General features: G+C 41.0%; 1 protein-coding gene across 2 annotated transcripts; it reads right to left on the reverse strand.

Annotated features, from left to right (window-relative positions):
- Window positions 1-11097: 11097 nt before the first annotated feature.
- LOC131256659 (protein CHLOROPLAST IMPORT APPARATUS 2-like) lies at window positions 11098-17153 on the reverse strand. 2 transcript variants are annotated; one of them, XM_058257624.1, is made up of 3 exons: window positions 14759-17153; window positions 13461-13649; window positions 11098-11441 (listed from the first exon to the last, which is right to left on the reverse strand). In XM_058257624.1, the coding sequence occupies exons 1-3, from the start codon at window positions 15686-15688 to the stop codon at window positions 11388-11390; spliced, it is 1173 nt and encodes a 390-aa protein (XP_058113607.1). In that variant the 5' UTR covers window positions 15689-17153; the 3' UTR covers window positions 11098-11387. The 2 variants fall into 2 exon arrangements, with proteins under 2 accessions (XP_058113607.1, XP_058113608.1); XM_058257625.1 differs by lacking the exon at window positions 11098-11441 and having other exon boundaries at window positions 13485-13644.
- Between the last annotated feature and the right edge of the window lie 770 nt (window positions 17154-17923).

A 17923-nucleotide genomic window follows, 5' to 3' on the forward strand; every position in this document is an offset into this window, starting at 1 on the left:
GGGCTACGTATCTGTGCTCTGTGAACGTGTTTGTAATTTTGACAAATGAGGCCCATGGTTTCGTAATCCAGACCATTAGCCTGTTCTATCCAAGCTCCAATGGGAAATTTAAATAAAAATACTCTTTAAAGTACAAATCTAGACACTTGATTTTCAATCTATAGATGGACGGTTAAGAAGATAAATAGAACTACATTTGGCATCCAGCTCAAAAAGGTTGGTGGATCTGACAGTTTAGGGTAGCTTTGCGGCGGAAGCGGTTAGCGTAATCTGCAACTGAGTAGCGTACTCAGCAAACTGTGGGGCCCACAGTGATGAATATGTCTTATCAACACCGTCCACATGTTTTACCAGATCATTTTATTACATAATTCTAAGATTGAAGCATATACAAGTCTCAAATAGGCCACACCACTGGAAACAGTGTGAATTTAATACCTACCGTTGAAAACTTCTTCGGGCCACAGAAGTTTTGGATCAAGCTGATATTTTTGTTTTCCCTTCATCTAGGCCTCTATGAGCTTATGAACAGGTTGGATAACAAATATACGTTACTGTGGGCCCAAGGAAGGTTTCAACAGTGGACATCATTATCTCCAATATTTTCTCGTTGTGTGGTCTACTTAAGGTTTAGAAATGCTTCAATTTCATAATTATGTTTAAAATGATCTGATAAAACGGATGAACGGCATGGATAAGACATATATATCACGGTAGGCCCCACAGTTTACTCAACCGACCATAGGCCCCACTCGTCCAATGCACAATATACACGGTTTCTGACAGGGCTTTTTTTGGTATTCCATACCATTGTTATGTCTAATCCAACCGTGCATAGATCACGCCTCAAAATGATCCCACGTGGACAGATCATAGCAGTCTATATTACAACCACAGTTGGATGTGGACCGTTATTATATTTCCGTAGGCCAAATGGAAAGGTTATAATTGTCCCATGGAGGATTTTTTTTATTATACCTCCATCCATGGTGTGGCCATGACATATCAATGGACTGGATTACTGATTCATGGTCACCATTGTCTCGACTTGAAACGCGTGTACTGTGCAAGATGCGTCTCGCGTGTCATATTATGCTTTGATACTCTGGCAGAGAGTGACAGATGATACACAAGCACTTGAAATTTACTTAGAAATTGCATAAGTGGTATAAAAATAATTCAAATTAAATGTCCAAATTATGTATCCCGATAATTATTTATCAATAACCAAAACTTAAACTTATTCGATTATCTGACTATGGGATTGGTGAACATTTATCGGACGGTTAGAAATGGAAAATATCCATTTATCCTATTTCAAGAAAGAAGTGTCCAGAGGTTACGATCGTTCAACCAACCTGATTTCGATTGGGAAAATGAATTGGAGATAATCTGTTTCCACAATCTAGTCGGTTTGATTTGGGTTCATGTATGCCACGTATGCAATTTGCAAGCGCTTGCGTATCACGCTTCATACGCTGCCAGAGTATCAGATAACTCGCATTGAATAGAATCCAGAGAAATTTACGACTGTGGACCCTACCGGGATATTCTTGAAGCAATACAAACTTAACTTCCGAACTTAGACCTCTTCGTACGGACATCGAATTCCAGGACGAAAATACCCCTGCCTTGCGGATTGGCTGGCGTGCAGAGACGAGCGCCTACGGACGTCCCTCTGCGCTGGGAACTCAAGTGGGCCCACTCTCATGTTTGTGAGAAATCCTCCCCATCTAAGTTCATTCATAGGATCACAAAAGACTTGGATGAAGAGGAAAAACAAATTTCATAATGATCCAAAACTAGTGTAACCCTAAAAGGGTTTCAATGGTAGACGTTCAATTCCCCACTGCCTTCTACAGTGTGGTCCACTTGATAGCTAGATCTGTCTTATTTTTCATCTCAAGCTTAATAGAGTTCGCCAAATAGATGGACGGTTTGGATATAATCATACCTCATAATGAGACCCACACACAGGACAAATAAAAAGCTATGCACTTTTTTCTATTTTTCTTTTTTTATTTTTTAGCTGGAGAACTTTATTCCACCTACATTTTTCTCTAATATATATATATATATATATATATATATATATATATATATATATATATATATATTTCTCTCTTTTTTTTTAATTTCTTTCTTTATTCATTTAACAATAATATTTTCTAAACCAAAATTAGTTACATGACGTACCACGCATGTTTTGGGGTAGGAGAAGCTACTTTGGCCAACCAACTCAATTATTTTCCAAGATTCCATCAGATCGATGGTCGAAAATTCATTTCATTTACTTCGCGGTCAATTTCAATCAGTTCACGGTCAAATAGGAAATTTAGCGGGGCAAACATAAAATTGAGCAGGGCAAATATGAAATTGGGCGGGGCAAACTAAAAATTCAGCAGGGTGAACTAGAAATTGAGCGGGGCAAACATGAAATTAAGCAGGGCAAACTAGAAATTCAACGGGGCAAACATGAAATTCAGCGGGGCAAACTAGAATTTCAACAGGGCAAACTAGAAATTTAGCGGGGCAAACTAGAAATTGAACGGGGCAAACATGAAATTGAGCGAGACAAACTAGAAATTCAGCGGGGCAAACTAGAAATTGAGCGGGGCAAACTAGAAATTGAGCGGGGCAAGCTAGAATTTTAGTGGGGCAAACATGAGGTCTGTGTTAGGGACCGAATGCATTTTATATAGGGGAGTGGCTATGGGAGAGAATCCACCCATTGTAGAACTCTTTCACTTACCTACGTCTTCTCAATCTCTCACGTATAAGGAGAGAAGTCATTCTTCAATACAATTCTATCTTGAGTTGTTTATAATACTTCATGCCTATAAAACTATATATACTCAATGTGATTAATTTAAACCAATCATTATATTACCAAATGAAAACATGCCATACATGGCCAATGATTCCAACATTCTCTAACTAGGGATGATCATGATATTCTTCAATATGCAATGTATTATATGGTAATTCATTAACGATCGAGATTCTACTAGATATTTTAATGGATCCTATAAAGTATCCTGAATTATTTGGTTGATTGGAACTATCAATACTAGGCCACGGCAATCATCACCTCATTTTTCAAAGTGGGACTAGGCGTGATTACAATATCAGCATTTCCAATGATATAAATACTGAAAACATTAGCGTAAAACATGAAAATCTCATGATAGGTGTAATTGGCATGCACACTTCTAAGTGGTCCATTCATCTTTATCAAGAGATGCCTTAGCTTTAATCATAGCCATTCATAACTGTTCATTTCACCTTATGCATGCATAATGAGTATATCTTAATAAACAAAAATCGAAACTTGAATCAACGGTTAAATCTTAATTTACCGAAATGCATATGACAACTTAATATTTGTACTCGCACTGAACATGAGCCTTGCTAAGTCCACACACTTGTGCAATAAAGCTCATGTATACACCACACACACCACACATCAAGCTTGTCAAGTTTGAATGCTGTATATATAGTCTCGTGTAGGTTAGCTTTACATATAATCACTTACCAGTTTGCTTACCAGTACTATTGTCTACTTGGATTTCAAACTGAATGTAGGTATCTTTTCTCTCGCTCAATTTCATGTTTACCCCGCTGAATTTCATGTTTGCCCCGCTGATTTTCTAGTTTGCCCCACTCAATTTCATTCTTGCCCCGCTCATTTTCATGTTTGCCCCGCTCAATTCCTAGTTTGCCTCGCTCAATTTCATGTTTGCCCCACTTAATTTCTAGTTTGCCCTGCTGATAGATGGTATAAATCTCAAGGAGTTCCAGCTCATATGGATAAGAGGGAAAATCGAGCTTGTTAGCCAGGAACCGCTGCTGTTTACTTCTGGCATTAGAGATAACATTGCCTATAATAAAGATGACGGAACCGTTGAAGAGATCAGAGCTGCAGCTGAGATTGCCAATGCTACAAAGTTCATAGACAAAATGCCTTAAGTTAATAGTATTTCAGCTCTTTTTGTGATTGAAACCATTTCTTAAAGTCTATGTTTGGATGTAGAATTGAATTGGATTTTGATAATCAAGTTGCGGCAAAGTGAGATTCCCAAACTTGGGTTAGTCGCACTTTAAATAAGAGGTGAAGTCAGTCCCAAATTGCAATTGGCTTCATTTTAAGTTGGACTGGTGAAAATAAAATTGCGATAATATAGCGAAACAACTAAAGTTTCTAATTAAAAGAATATTATGAATGTTCATTTCCATTTAACCGTAACTTACTCTACAGTTGGACACAAATGAACCGAATAATGAGAGTTAATTTAGGTTGCGTATGGTTGCACCAAATGTCATGAAATGTCATGATATTTGGTGCAATGTAATGCACCCTTCATCAAGAGGAAATGGAAAATTTTAATGATATTTTCCATCATTCATCATCCATTCGTCATGCAATTCAATCCAATAGTACATCCAAACACCTCCAGAACTATTGGAGCTACACTAATGTACAAAAAAAAAAAAGTTTGGGGTACCTCGGTTCATTAAAGTAAGTTGTGGAATAACCACAATTTTGCATAGAAGCTAACGACAGAATCTGTACCTTGGTCATGGTTTCTTATATACAAGTTGCAGTTGATTTAAGGGGAGAGTGGTTACTTACCTCTTCTGCTATTGAAACACTGTATATTCAGGGTCTTGACACAATGGTTGGAGAGGAATGCTGATATGATTACTGTGATTCATCAAGGCTCAATTGTTAAGAAAGTTAAGAACCTGGCTAAGATCAATTTGATATGGCTCAAAGCATGTCATTTTTAGCTGTCATGTTTCAAGGACTACAAAATGACAAAACATCCAACTCTTTTCTAGTTTGCTCAACTGAATTTCAAATTTGCCCCGTTCAATTTTCAGTTTGCCCCGCTCAATTTTCAGTTTACCCCGCTGATTTTCTGGTTTCCCCCACTCAAATTCCAGTTTACCCCACTGAATTTCATGTTTGCCCCGCTTAATTTCTAGTTTGCCCAGCTCAATTTCCAGTTTGCCCTGCTCAACTTCATGTTTGTCCCGCTCAATTTTCAGTTTGCTCTGCTGATTTTCTAGTTTCCCCTGCTCAATTTCCAGTTTACCCCGTTAAATTCATGTTTGCCCTGCTCAATTTCATATTTGCCCTGCTCAATTTGTAGTTTTCCCCACTCAATTTCTAGTTTGCCCCGCTTAATATCCAGTTTTCTCCGCTCAATTTTCAGTTTGCCCCGCTCAATTTCTAGTTTGCCTCGCTTATTTTTATAGTTTGTCTCGCTTAATTTTCGGTATTTCCTCGCTCAATTTCTATCTCGATTTCATATGAAGTTAGTTCAAATTCATGAAATGCTATATTGTTTTCAATTATTTCTGATTTTGTACATTATAATTATTTTTTGAATTTTATGTTTGATATGTTTTTCAATTTATTTTTGCAGATAACGAATATTCTGCTATAATCCTTAACCCAAGCTCTAGGTATACACTGAAATGGTGGTTTGAGAAGGTGATGAATATTCTGTTGTAATCCCAAACCCAAGCCCAATGTCTATGTTGCCTCGCTGAATTTCAAGGTTCTCTCGCTGAATTTCTAGGTTGCCTCGCTCAATTCCTAGGTTGCCTCGCTCGAATCTTAGGTTCCCTTGCTCAATTCCTAGGTTCCTTCGCTAAATTACTAGGAAGGTTTTGATGATAAAATAAATGAAAAAGCTCCAGTGCTAAAGTAGATTACACCACATGGTGGGGCTTGAACACAACTTGCTAAAAATCTTTTTTAGAGGCTGTTCGACTCTAAGTTACTCAAATAGAGAGTTTTAAAACTAAATTAAGTCATATGCAAACTAAATTGTCTAAAAGTTATGCAACTTGCCTATAACCTAGGGTTATATAAATTCCCTATAATCCAAAGGAATGCAGATTGCCCACAACAACTTAGGGTAGAAACTCCTTATTATTGAAAGCTATGTGGGTCTCACGTCAATTTATTTTGACTACTCTCATTATGATATAAGATAAAAAATGAGACAAATCTAAAAAAATGAAATAACTACTCTCATTATGAAATAAGACAAATAATGAGATAGATCTAAAAAAACAAGTAGGCAAGACAATTGACCTGGTCGACCCCAACTAGCTGACCTAGTCTATCGGGTCCCTAGACCATAGTACTTGTGGTTGCAGATTAGCGGCACCTATGGCTACGGTTAATCCGTAGCTAAGGAGGCCACCAAACCGTAACCACATGCCCGCTTACTCACAAAGGAGGGGTTGTTTCGTCCTCATATCCGCTGTCCGTACGAGCAGGTCGAAGTTCGGAAGTCAAGTTGGTATTGTTTCAAGAATATCCAATGGATAAAAGGTGGAGACCACAGTCGTTAATTTCTCTAGAATCTGGCGACTTGATGTTAGATCATGAATGGACGGATGATGAGAGGAATTATATGATACGCGTTTCGCACCACAGCACCGTACACCTGCGTTGCAGATTCTGACACATATGGCCCATTATTCTGTAATCCTGACCATTGGTATGTTAATTCCTACTGTGGATGATTTATTAATAAATAATATTTTAAACTATAGAATCACAGTAGTCAATAATATGACCATTTTCAGTTCAATGGATATTATGTATATAATCCAGTAAATAGAAAATTTGCAATCATCTAAGGAAATTTTTTTCCCTTAATCCATCAAGAGAGATAAACATCATACCAATGGTCTGGATTACAAAACTATGGGCCCACTTTTCAGAATTTAAAACAGGTGTATACTGTGCAGACACGTGCGCTAAGTATCATTTTATTCCTCGCAGGTTCGCTGAATTGTACTTGGATTCCGATTCTGAACAAAACGAGGTTTACTTTCCCACGCGCACCTTTTCACGCAGCAGCACGTGTGACAACTGGATCCAACCGTTGCATAAGTTGGCCCACCGTGAAGATAATCATACAAGAAAATCACCCCCACCCAACTCATCAGGTCAGCCAAACATGTGCAATGAATGTGGACAGTTCGCAAGGTTTTTCTAACCGTCCATTATTTTAGTGTAGTTGTTGCCCAACTGATGAGTGGGCCAGCCTAATTTTATAATATGGTTCTCTAGACGATAGGGGCCCACTTATGCACGGATCGATCTCCCTCATAATCGGTAGGCTGGAACTCATGTTGCGTGTAGAGAAGCGTGTGGGAGTAGGAAACCTCCGCTAAGATAAATTCTCCAACTGTTCGTGTGGCAGACGTACCAACGTGTGTGAAATCCCTCCCATTTCTCAGATGGCACGGAGTATAATGATAATCTCATCAGGTAGGCCCACTTGTGTGAGAAAATGGACGTTTTGATCTGTATTTGCTCAATGAATGGACAACATTTTTCCTAGATTATTTCTCCTTTAGTCTCCACTCAATCAACGGTCCAGATCCCATTTATTTGTGACACGTCAGCACCTATGATGCGACTCGCCACTTCAATCTTTCCGTATGCGATTCCTGCAGTTTTGATCCGTGATTCATACGAGATGTGCTAATTCCGCGCGCGTGTAGTTCCCGCCATTCATTTGCAGAGACACGTGCTAATATACCAACTATGCTGAACATCCGAGACGTTTGCAAGGTGGGCCCAGACTTTTTGGATGATATCTGTCCCTTAATTGAGTGAGATGAACTGGTAAGGTGGGCCAAAAACAAACAGACAACCGATTTCTTTTGACCTTTCATCTATTTTCACATGTGTGGCCCACCTGATAAGTGGACCGGCCTGAGTTTTAGGTGAAGGTTCCCGATTGTATTCCACAGTGCATACTCGTGTGATATTAGCACGTACGTCCTGATGCAGGAGGGAATTAGTGAAGTTCCTAGCTATATCATACCCGCCGTACACCAACTGTGCACCTGCCTCGCTTGTACCTCAATCCACCGTCCAAATCATTGGCCCAGCTATGCTTAACAACAAACCCAGATTGTTTCGCTAACCATCCATTTAATGTACTCTTACTAGCTTAGTTTGAACCGTTGAATATTTTTTCTTTTAACTGTACATTACTGGATGCATATCAGATGATTTAGACCCCTGATCATTGTGATTCTTTGATGAGGTTCCATACAAAGAGGGTATGAACTTTTGACGGTTTGGATTGAGGTCCAGACGGGTACCTTTTACCTTGGGAGCATGCGAGAGCATCGAATCTGTAATCTGGCAATGTATGGTATGTGGGTGTTTTCGTAAATATCTTTTAAAGCAATGGGTCAAAGGTAGATGGGCGGTTCTCCTTCTGGGATTATCTAGTGAGCTGTTTAAGAGAAAAAACTTTGATACTCTGCCAGAGTTTTATAGATGATACGCAGGCACTTAGAAATTGCATGCGTGGCATATAAGGAAATAAAATAGAACTGTCCGAATTATTTTACCGAGTTTAGATGTGTCATAAACTAAAAATAATGCTTATTCGATAATGTCGTGGACATTTTCTGGACGGTTAATAAGAAAAAAAATCCAATGGTCCTATTTCAACCAAAAAATGTCCATAATAAGATGTTAGGATTGTTGAAACAGTTTTATTTTGAGCGTGTGAGATAAAAACAGAAGGTTCCACGAGTTAATCGGTTGAATTTTAGCTTATGTCTACAGCATTTACAATTTCTGAGTGCTGGCATATCAAGCGCCATAAGCTACCCGAGTATCACATACCCACCCCCCCCGCCCCGCCCGGCGTTGATGAGCGTGCCGCACTGTAAAAGTATGTCAGAGACCTTGCAGCCGTAACACACGTTATAATCTAAACTGTCAATTTGGTGGGCCCCACCACGGATGTTGATCCGTCGTGATGAAGATGAATCACTACAGGGGCAATCAGAGGAGACGTGGATTGGCTGGTAGCCCAACTTTGTGGGGCCCACCATATTGTATGTATTTTATCCCTGTCATTCATATGTTTTTGCCTGCTTATTTTAAGACATGATCCCAAAATAACGAAGTATACCCAAAATAAAAACATACCGTTAAAAAAGGCCACGTTGGTGGAGAGCTTAGGTGGATACTTACTCTTGCTCCGGTCATAAACGCTCGGGAGTTTTAACACCCGGTCAAGGGTTCGAGTATCATACGTGGTGAAATCCCACTACGGCCTGGGGGTGTGTGTGCGTGTGTTAAAAAAAAATAATAATAAAATAAAATAAACAAGAAGAAGAAGAAGAAGAAGAAGCTCGAGAGCTCAGGTGAGAAACGGGAACGGATTGGCTACTCCCCCTGCCACCAGTTCAGTACTCTGTGGGCCCCACCATGATGTATTTGTTTCATCCATGCCATCCATCTATTTTTATAGATCATTTTATATGTGAAAACAAAAATTAGGTATATCCAAATCTCAAGTGGACCACATTACAAGAAACAGTTTTTAATTAACGTCAACCATTAAAAAATTTTTAGGGGCCATAAAAGTTTTGCATCAAGCTGATCTTCGTTTTTTCCCTTCATCTGGGTCTGTATGACCTAATCAACGGATTGGATGTCAAATAAACATTACAGTGGGCCTTAGGAGGATTTTAATGGTGGATATTCAATCACCATTGTTTTCCTGTGGTGTGGTCCATTTGAGATTTATATCCCTCTAATTTTTGATATCAAGCACTAAAATAATCTATAAAATTGGATGAACGGAATGGATGAAACACATACATCATGGTGGGGCCCACAGAGCACCGACCACTAGCCACCGGGGTGGTGGCAGGGGGAGTAGCTAATCCGTTTCCGTGAGAAACCGAATCCACGGTGGGCCACACGAAACCAAAGGGAATAATATAAAATCATGCCTAAAAGCTCTAGATTCAAATAGATTCGATGCTATAAAAATACAACGGTGGGCCACACAAAACTAAGGCCGAATGCCCCTGTGGTGCGGAGGGAGCGGATTAGGTGTTACCCGCCGTAGGACCCACCTTGATCATATGCTACATATCCTATCTGTCCATCCGTTTTACAGCCCATTTTAGGATAAATTTCCAAAAAATTAGGCATATCTAAATCTCAGGTGGACCACACCACGAGAAATGGTGATGATTAAATGCTCACCGTTAAAAAACTTTCCAAGGCTCACTGCAAACGGCTCGATATAAAACTTTTATAGCCCATAGAAAGCTTTTAATGATCATTTACCACTTTTTCCAGTGGTATGGTCCACCAGATATTAGAATCTATTTAAGTTAGGGGATGACGTCCTTAAATGGGTTGAAAAAACGGACGGACGGCTTGGATACGTAACACCTACTAAGCTTTTTCCTGGATAACAGCTAATCCGCTCCCCCTTAGTGGGTGTTACCTTAACCGTATGGGGCCCACCTTGATGTATTTCCGTCCATCTGTTTTTCATCTTATTTCATGACACGATCCCAGACCCTAAGAAGATCCAAATCTCAGGTGGACCGTACCACTAGAAACAGTGACAAATGACCGTTAAAAGCCTATGAGCCACAAGAGTTTTGGTTCAAGCTGACATTTGCATTTTCCTTCATCCAGATTTCTTTGACATTATCAAGAGGTTGGATGGAAAACCTTACAATGGGCCCTTTGGAATTTTTAATGGTGAGGCACTCAAACAAAACTGTTTCCTATGGTGTGGCCCACCTGAGATTTGGATCTGCTTAATTTTTGGGATAACCTTCTAAATTTGGCTGTAGAAACGGATGGACGGCGTGGATATACAACTCATCATCAAGGTAACACCTAATCCACTCCCACCTGCGTTAGGCCTGAATCATCCTCACACGCCCAAGTCCAGTGCGACTGAGGTGACTTCAAACGGCACCCGGTCCGATCGAATCTGAGTTAACTCATTTGAGTCTTAAAACCATAGCTACAATCATAACATCCAAACAGATGGAGCAAAATGTCAACAGAGGAGCGATCAACCAATCCTAACCATCCAATTGATAGCTAACAAATGGACGGTGAAAAGTAAAATAGCGAGCAGTCCAAATCCCAAGAGCAAGATCAGATGGTTACTTTCATCTTCTCAGTGCAAGTTTTGGGCTTTGCTCCATCTACAACTGGGTCACCAATTTGGATGGTTTGGATTGCCATGCATCTATGCCACGTGTCCAACCCCAGGGTGATGTATCACAGGAATCTAACCCTTTCAAAAAAAATAATGTTTTCTTTCTTTTTCCGAATAATACAAAATTCTCACAGCTACAGAAATATAATCCACAGATTACTATGGAAAAAAATTTGTAGGGCTGTGGCTTTTTCTAGGGTTTGTTGGACGTGTCTCCTTCTTTTATCGGATTGTATAAATCTTCAAAGCACATCTGATGGGGGCCCATCAGTTTGATGGTTCTGATCTAAGTGAAAATGAGAAAGAAAGAAAGAAAGAGTGATTTTCCATATCCAATGGCCTTTTTCATCCCTCGCCATTACTCAAATGCAGAAGGGATGGCCTTCTAACAAACCGACCCTGCAACACAAAAGAAAAGCAACCGTTCATCATTGTGATGAAATTGCTCTAAAGATGAAAAACTCATGCGGCGATCCAGACCATTCAAATTGTGGGGCAGATTGTGGATGGAGAACTAGTCTAAAATCAAACTGATCAAGCAATTCTATACATCTGATCAAGGGCCATTGAATGGATGGTTGAAACTAAAATAGTGAGTGGTCCAAATTCCAAGGGGAAATCAGATGGTGAGGATCATAACCTCACTGCAATTTTTGGGCTATGCCCCATCCACTAGGTTAACGGCTGGGATTGGATGAACCGCAGTCCAACTATCCCCCATCACATTCGTTCGCAATGTGGGGCCCACCACGATGTTTAAGTTTCATCCAATCTTGTCCATTAGATGCGAGCCTCATGTTAGGCCCAGATCTATCCTGATCGGTGACTCAAGTGGGTCACACCAAAAGGGAACAATGGGGTACGTTGGGGACATGCAAGACAAACATAGACACTTCCAAACGGAATGCCGGGTCCACCGTGTTGTGTGTATGCCATCCAACCCTTCATATTTGCTCCACCAGGATGAAGGGACACATCAAAAATCAGAGGATTACAAAAATCAGGTGGGCCACACCAAACATACAACTTTTAGGCGTGATTGTACATTGCTCCGTTGGTGTTTTGCACCCGAGATATGGGTCAGGATGATTCTTGGGATGTACGGTGATCATGAGGATTCACAAAAGATGCACGGTTTGGATTCCACATATACATCATGGGTGGGCCCCATACAGCGGCAACATGCGGTAATAACATGTGTTCGAGGAACATAAGCTATAATGCTCCTGGTTGTATTGAGATACTTGGACATTCCATTCGATGGATCCGGACCGTTTATTAGGTTCTGCATACATTTCATTGGCCACAACGTGAAAATCATCCAAACAGGTGATATGAACCATCCACAGGGAGGCCCTTTTTCTATAGCCCCCCGTTTTCCAAGCAATTGATGGAAGGGTTGGGATCCTTTGATGAGAATGATTCTTCATAATCATAAGCAATCCATGATGGGCCCAACAATTGGATGGCTCCGATAGCTGATTAGGCCTATTTTTCCATAAACAATATGACCGTCCATCTTATAAGAAATCAATCGGACGGCTGGAATCATCTAACCAGTGTGATTTTACGTGGTAGATTGGTCCGGTCGAGTGTCCAAGTGTCCGGATGCAACTACAAGCACTGTAACTTTTGGTGCTCTGAGAGGATTGGATCATTTCTCTAGAAAACTGGTGCGCCCCACCATGGTGGGCCATGTCCCAAAATCACATTTTTTTTATTGGAGGGTCCCCGGCATCTGGTCGAAGACCTTTTACCCGTAAAGTGGACCTTTGTTCATTTATGTTTGTAACCGTTCATCTGCAACGCAAGGATTGGATGGTTAATAGTACTCTAGAAGCTGTTTATTGGCTTATGGCATCTCCAATGTTAGCCCCATTAAATGAACGGTCTAGATTTCTCTCACTTTCGCTACAACTATGATTTTGGATTGAGGACACATAAAGTTAACTTTAACCATCCATTCCTTTTCCTAAACAATCCAAGGGTTGTGACTGTCTGATATGTGCAAGTTCCAGGACATGGCCCATCCAAGGTAGAACCTATCTAATTAACGGTTCGGATCTTGTAAGCATTGCCTCGCCCACGTACAGCTCAATTTGGGCTGGATACTAGTGCAACTTAAGGCCCATATATATTGGGCCTATATATGAGTTTTCGGCCCAATAACTGACATAACTGGGCCTGCTATGGAACCCATATAGGCCCAATACAAAAAGGGCCCAATCCTACTTTCTATTGCATGGACGATCCCCATCCAGCCCAATGTGGCCCATTTATGATATCACAGTATGTAATTTTTTAATATTTAAGTTTGTGCACCCAAACGGTCCCCACGAGACGAAAACACAAGTGCGATGATTTTAAGTAATTTTATTTTTATTTGGAACAACAATTGGAAATTCATCGATCACTTACCTTCATTCTGGGCCGTCGATCAGCATTCACCTTGCGAACTTGGTACCGGATTTTCTTCGAGAAGAGCCTTGTTCTCCTCTTCTCCTTGTATCTCAATACGCACGCCTCTCTCTGGCCGTCGATCTCATCGCCCTGATGCTGCTTCCAATCTCCAATTCCCAACAATAAATCACATTGTGCTAATCTGGCCTGCCAAAGATAGTATCCGTTAGAATTAAAAAAAATAAAATAAAATAAAATAAAAAATAATATTGTGACCGGGCCAGGGCATCATGGGTGGATTATAGGTCCAGCAATATCAATTTTTTTAGTGGGCCCAACAAAATAGATCAAAATCTGGGTTGAGGCCCACCCTAGATGAGCCCATTGACAGCCCTGCAAAACCATGGTTTTAAGACTCGTCTGAGTCAGGTGCGAGTCGGACTGGGTCAACCGACTCAGGCGAGTCATGACTCGACTCGGCCTGGGTCGATAGTCTTTTGGCAATGTCTACAGCCATCCAGTCGAATATGGGTGGCCTGAAATCATGGGACCCATGTGTGTATTGAATGGTGGTGATCCAACTTAACACAGGTGGGTCCCACCATTTCTACCAGTGGGACACGAAATGATGGGGGCCCATGTATTTATTGCGTGCAATTTCTAGTGTTGGAAGCCTGAGGAGTATGTAATTCGGTAGACAGGAAGAGCACCAAACTGCGAGAAAAACAACAATCAGATTATTGTTGGATGAAATATCTAACATGCGCCAATGCTAAAATGGGCCGTGTGTGGTTGGATGGATTGATTTCTTCCTGGCCCTTGATTTTCTCCTCCCTCAGCAAACAACATACGGTCGCCCGCCCATAATTTCTTTAGGTGTTTGCTCCACAGAAAGTAGCGTACTGTGAACGCTGTGCGCACAAAACGTTTCTTCAACAGGAATTATTAATCGTACGCACAGTGCGCGGTGCACACCCCTTTCTGCTGTTCTGCTCCCGCTCGAGTGCGTATAAAAAATCATGGCGAACTCATTACATCGCTTAAGACGTAGTCCGCGGACTACTGAAGTGAAATGTTAGTCTGCTGTTTGGACCATATGGATAGACCCAGTTGGGGAGGTGGGCCTCACCATGACTAGGCCATGGTACAAAATGATCTTAGCCGTCCAAAAAATTGGACGAAAAACTGCAAACCAACCGTCCATAATTTCAGCTGTCTTTGAATTGAACGGTTGAGGTTGTTCATGGCGCCCCATGGTTAGCCACATTGCCCAAACACGGTGGGCCCACCTCATAGACCAGAGATCAGAAACGTACAATGGCATCCGCAGTCGAGCCCGTAGCCATCGAAATCTGGTCTGAGAATGGCGAGCGATCGGACCATGCACTCAAAACATCCTCATAGTTCAATTTCAAGCACAAACCAGACTTCAAATCCTTCAATTCATCTTCTTCAACCTTCTTTTTCTTCTTCTTCTTCTCACATGATTTGAATTTGGGAAGGATGTTAATCACCTCAACGGTCGGATTCCTCCACCAATCCTCATCCTCTACGTGTCTCAATGCCCTCACATTCCCACCAAACCCAACCCCCACTTCAAATCTCCCGCCAAAACCCAACCCCATTGGATTTCCACACCAATCATTAGTTTGGCCACTGCAATCATTCGAATCGCTGTAGGATTCGTTGCACATGCTGAGATTCCCCATAATGCTGTCGATGCCCTCGTCGACTTCATCGAGTATCAATCCAGCATCGAAGTCCTCTTCGTACCCATCACAGCGGGCGGGCGAATTTGGCCTGAAATCGATTTCAGACGGGCCATGGCAGGACTTCTCACCGGAATTCGCAGGCCTGGGAGCAATTCGGAAAGTGGGTTTTTCAGGGATTGGTTGGAGTGGGAATCCAGGGTTGTCGAATGCCGGAAAGGGCGGTAACAGTTCAGATGATTCTGAGAAAGAGTCATAGGATTTCATGTGTTTGCAGGGCTTTTGAAGGTGTTTTGTGGAAAATATACTGGGATAGATTGTAGAGAGGAGGGCAGCAGCTTCAGTGTAGGTTTGATTAGGCCGTTTTCGAGGGGTTCGGGGCTTTCTAGTTGAGATTGCAAGGGGAGAATTGCTTGATTCGGAGATAGTTGAGGAGGGAGAAGATGAATGAGAAGAATAGGTGGATGGAGATGGAGGTTTCACAATTTCAAGATCAAATCCATAGGCCCGCCCGCCTCCGCTTAAACACGAAGACATTTGCAGTTGAATGAAATCTACGAATTGCCTATGAGCTATAGAATATTGATGAATGTAAACCAAAAAAATCCAATGGAATTCAGGTCTAGAACCTTGAAATCTAGCTGAAATTCAATGTCTAAAACCCTAAACCCAGTGTTTTTCTTTTAATTTTCTTCCAATTGATTGGACAAGGAAATCCGGTGGAACGAATTCGAGCTAAAACTCAAAATGCAGTTAAAATCCTAAAACGCACAAAATTCTTTTCAATTAAACTCCTATAAGTCTAAGAACTCAGTCAATTTGAGCTTGCTACCAACGATTCGGCTTCGAATGTGTCTGAAGAAGAACCAAATTCCAAAAACCCAAATTCCCAATAATTCTCAAAAAACCAAGCTCAAATTCAACAAGATAAGCAACAAGAAGCAGAAATTTATACTCTCAGGAGAAGAAAAATCTATGGAATAGAAGAAAAAAAATCCACAGAAAGAGGAGAAGTTGCTTAAACCCAAAACCCCAAAAAATCCAATTCTAATACAATGAAAATGGGGGCCACAGAAATCAGTAGATTGGAATTAGAAAACCCCAAAAACACTAAAAACCCAACTCGAATTCAACCAAATAAGGCGAAAACCACTGAAATCTATGACACAAACAACAGCAAAAGGAAAGTATCTTCTTCTGGTAAACCTCACCAAAACCTCTAAAACGCCAACAATCCAACTCGAATTCTAGAAAATCCCATTTAAAAATTCCACCGATTCCGTGCTTCCAAACGTAAATCTAAAAGCTCTGGGCACAAGGCTTTTTTCTCAGCTTGCTAACCAAAACCCAGAAAAAACCCAATTCGAATTCTGCTCAAACGAACACTGAAACGCGAGAATCCAGACTTTCTGGAGACGGGTATTTATCCAAATGAATGGGAAAAGGCTTTGAAACAGAAAGAATGTCGAACTTTCTATTTCAGAATTCTGCTGTGAAAACGCATAAACCCGAATATTAGCTTGGAAAATCTTCAGGTGGAAAAACAGAGTAGCCAAAACCCAGTAAAAAACCCAACTCAGATTCTGCAAAACAGGCGCTGAAATGCGTAAAATCCAGACTTTCTGAAAATGGGTTTTTCTCCAATTGAAAATATATATATATATAGAAAACCCAATTTGGATTCTGCCAAACGCAGTGCTAAAACGCGTAAATCGAGAATTTCTGGAGATGGGTTTTCCCCCCGGACGAGTAGAAAGAGACCTTGAAATGGAAAGATATCCAAAAAGGGCATAAACTAGGCAGAGCTCTCTGCCTCCGGAGAAAAAGTAGAACGGTGGCGGGAATTCCAGCGCCGAAATCAGAAATCACGAGATTGGCGGATGATATGCCAAAAGAAACGTTTGAATTCCAAAGAAAAGACGAGAGAACGTCTGAGGTGAGAGAAGGAAGCGACGCGGCTCGTTTTCAGCGCTGCAGAAGGTCGGGACCACCGATTCGCGTAGTCCCTTCCATCTGCCTTTGCAGGGGGAGAATTTTATCCTGAGCAGATAACGAAAATGCCACTGGCTTCTACCTGGATTTACTAAACTGACACCAGCATCCTCTCCAACATCAGTTTCACGCCGTGCGTTAAACACTCAAGCTAGTGGGCCCACCATGTTGTATACGTAAAATCCACTCGGTCCATCAGGTTTTATCTTAAATTATAGATCACTGGAAGAAAAATGAACCAGATCCAATAACTAGGTGGTCCACACCATTGAGAAAAATATGAATGGTATGCTAACCGTAAGTTTGTTTGTGGGTCCACCATGGTGTGTATCTTTCATCAAAACCATTAATCAGGTGTGGCTCACAAGGATGAAGTAAAATTACAAAAATAAGCATGATCAGATTGTCAGATGGGCCACACTCTTTGAACTCATCAGCTTTCGAAGGAAGTTCACACATTGTTCCCAGTCTCGTGGCCAATCAGATATTTTATTGGGATGAAATTTCTTATGTACGGTTTCTAACCTGATAGATGGAGTGGATTTGCAAACAATAGATAGTAAGCCTCAGGAATTTTTCAACGATGGATTCCTCATCCCCGCTGATCATTGTGGTGTGGTCCACTCAAGTTTTGAATCGGCTTGATTTTTTAGATAACATTTTAAAATGATCAAACCCAAATGATGGACGAAATGGATGGCTCTGACGCATTAGTAAGTGAGTCAATTTAAGGGATGGGGTTTTCCATTTGGGCTCGTTGATGAAAATCTGGTGGCGTTC

Source organism: Magnolia sinica, chromosome 9, assembly GCF_029962835.1.
Source record: "Magnolia sinica isolate HGM2019 chromosome 9, MsV1, whole genome shotgun sequence".
Taxonomy (NCBI): Eukaryota; Viridiplantae; Streptophyta; class Magnoliopsida; order Magnoliales; family Magnoliaceae; genus Magnolia; species Magnolia sinica.

What these genes read in the sequence shown, in the direction of transcription:
- LOC131256659 (XM_058257624.1), bottom strand. Translation starts at nt 15,688, where the DNA reads ATGTCTTCGTGTTTAAGCGGAGGCGGGCGGGCCTATGGATTTGATCTT. An exon ending in GCTCGACTGCGGATGCCATT is followed by an intron (nt 13,650 to 14,758) that starts GTACGTTTCTGA and finishes TATCTTTGGCAG; the next exon opens with GCCAGATTAGCACAATGTGA. An exon ending in ATCGACGGCCCAGAATGAAG is followed by an intron (nt 11,442 to 13,460) that starts GTAAGTGATCGA and finishes TTTGTGTTGCAG; the next exon opens with GGTCGGTTTGTTAGAAGGCC.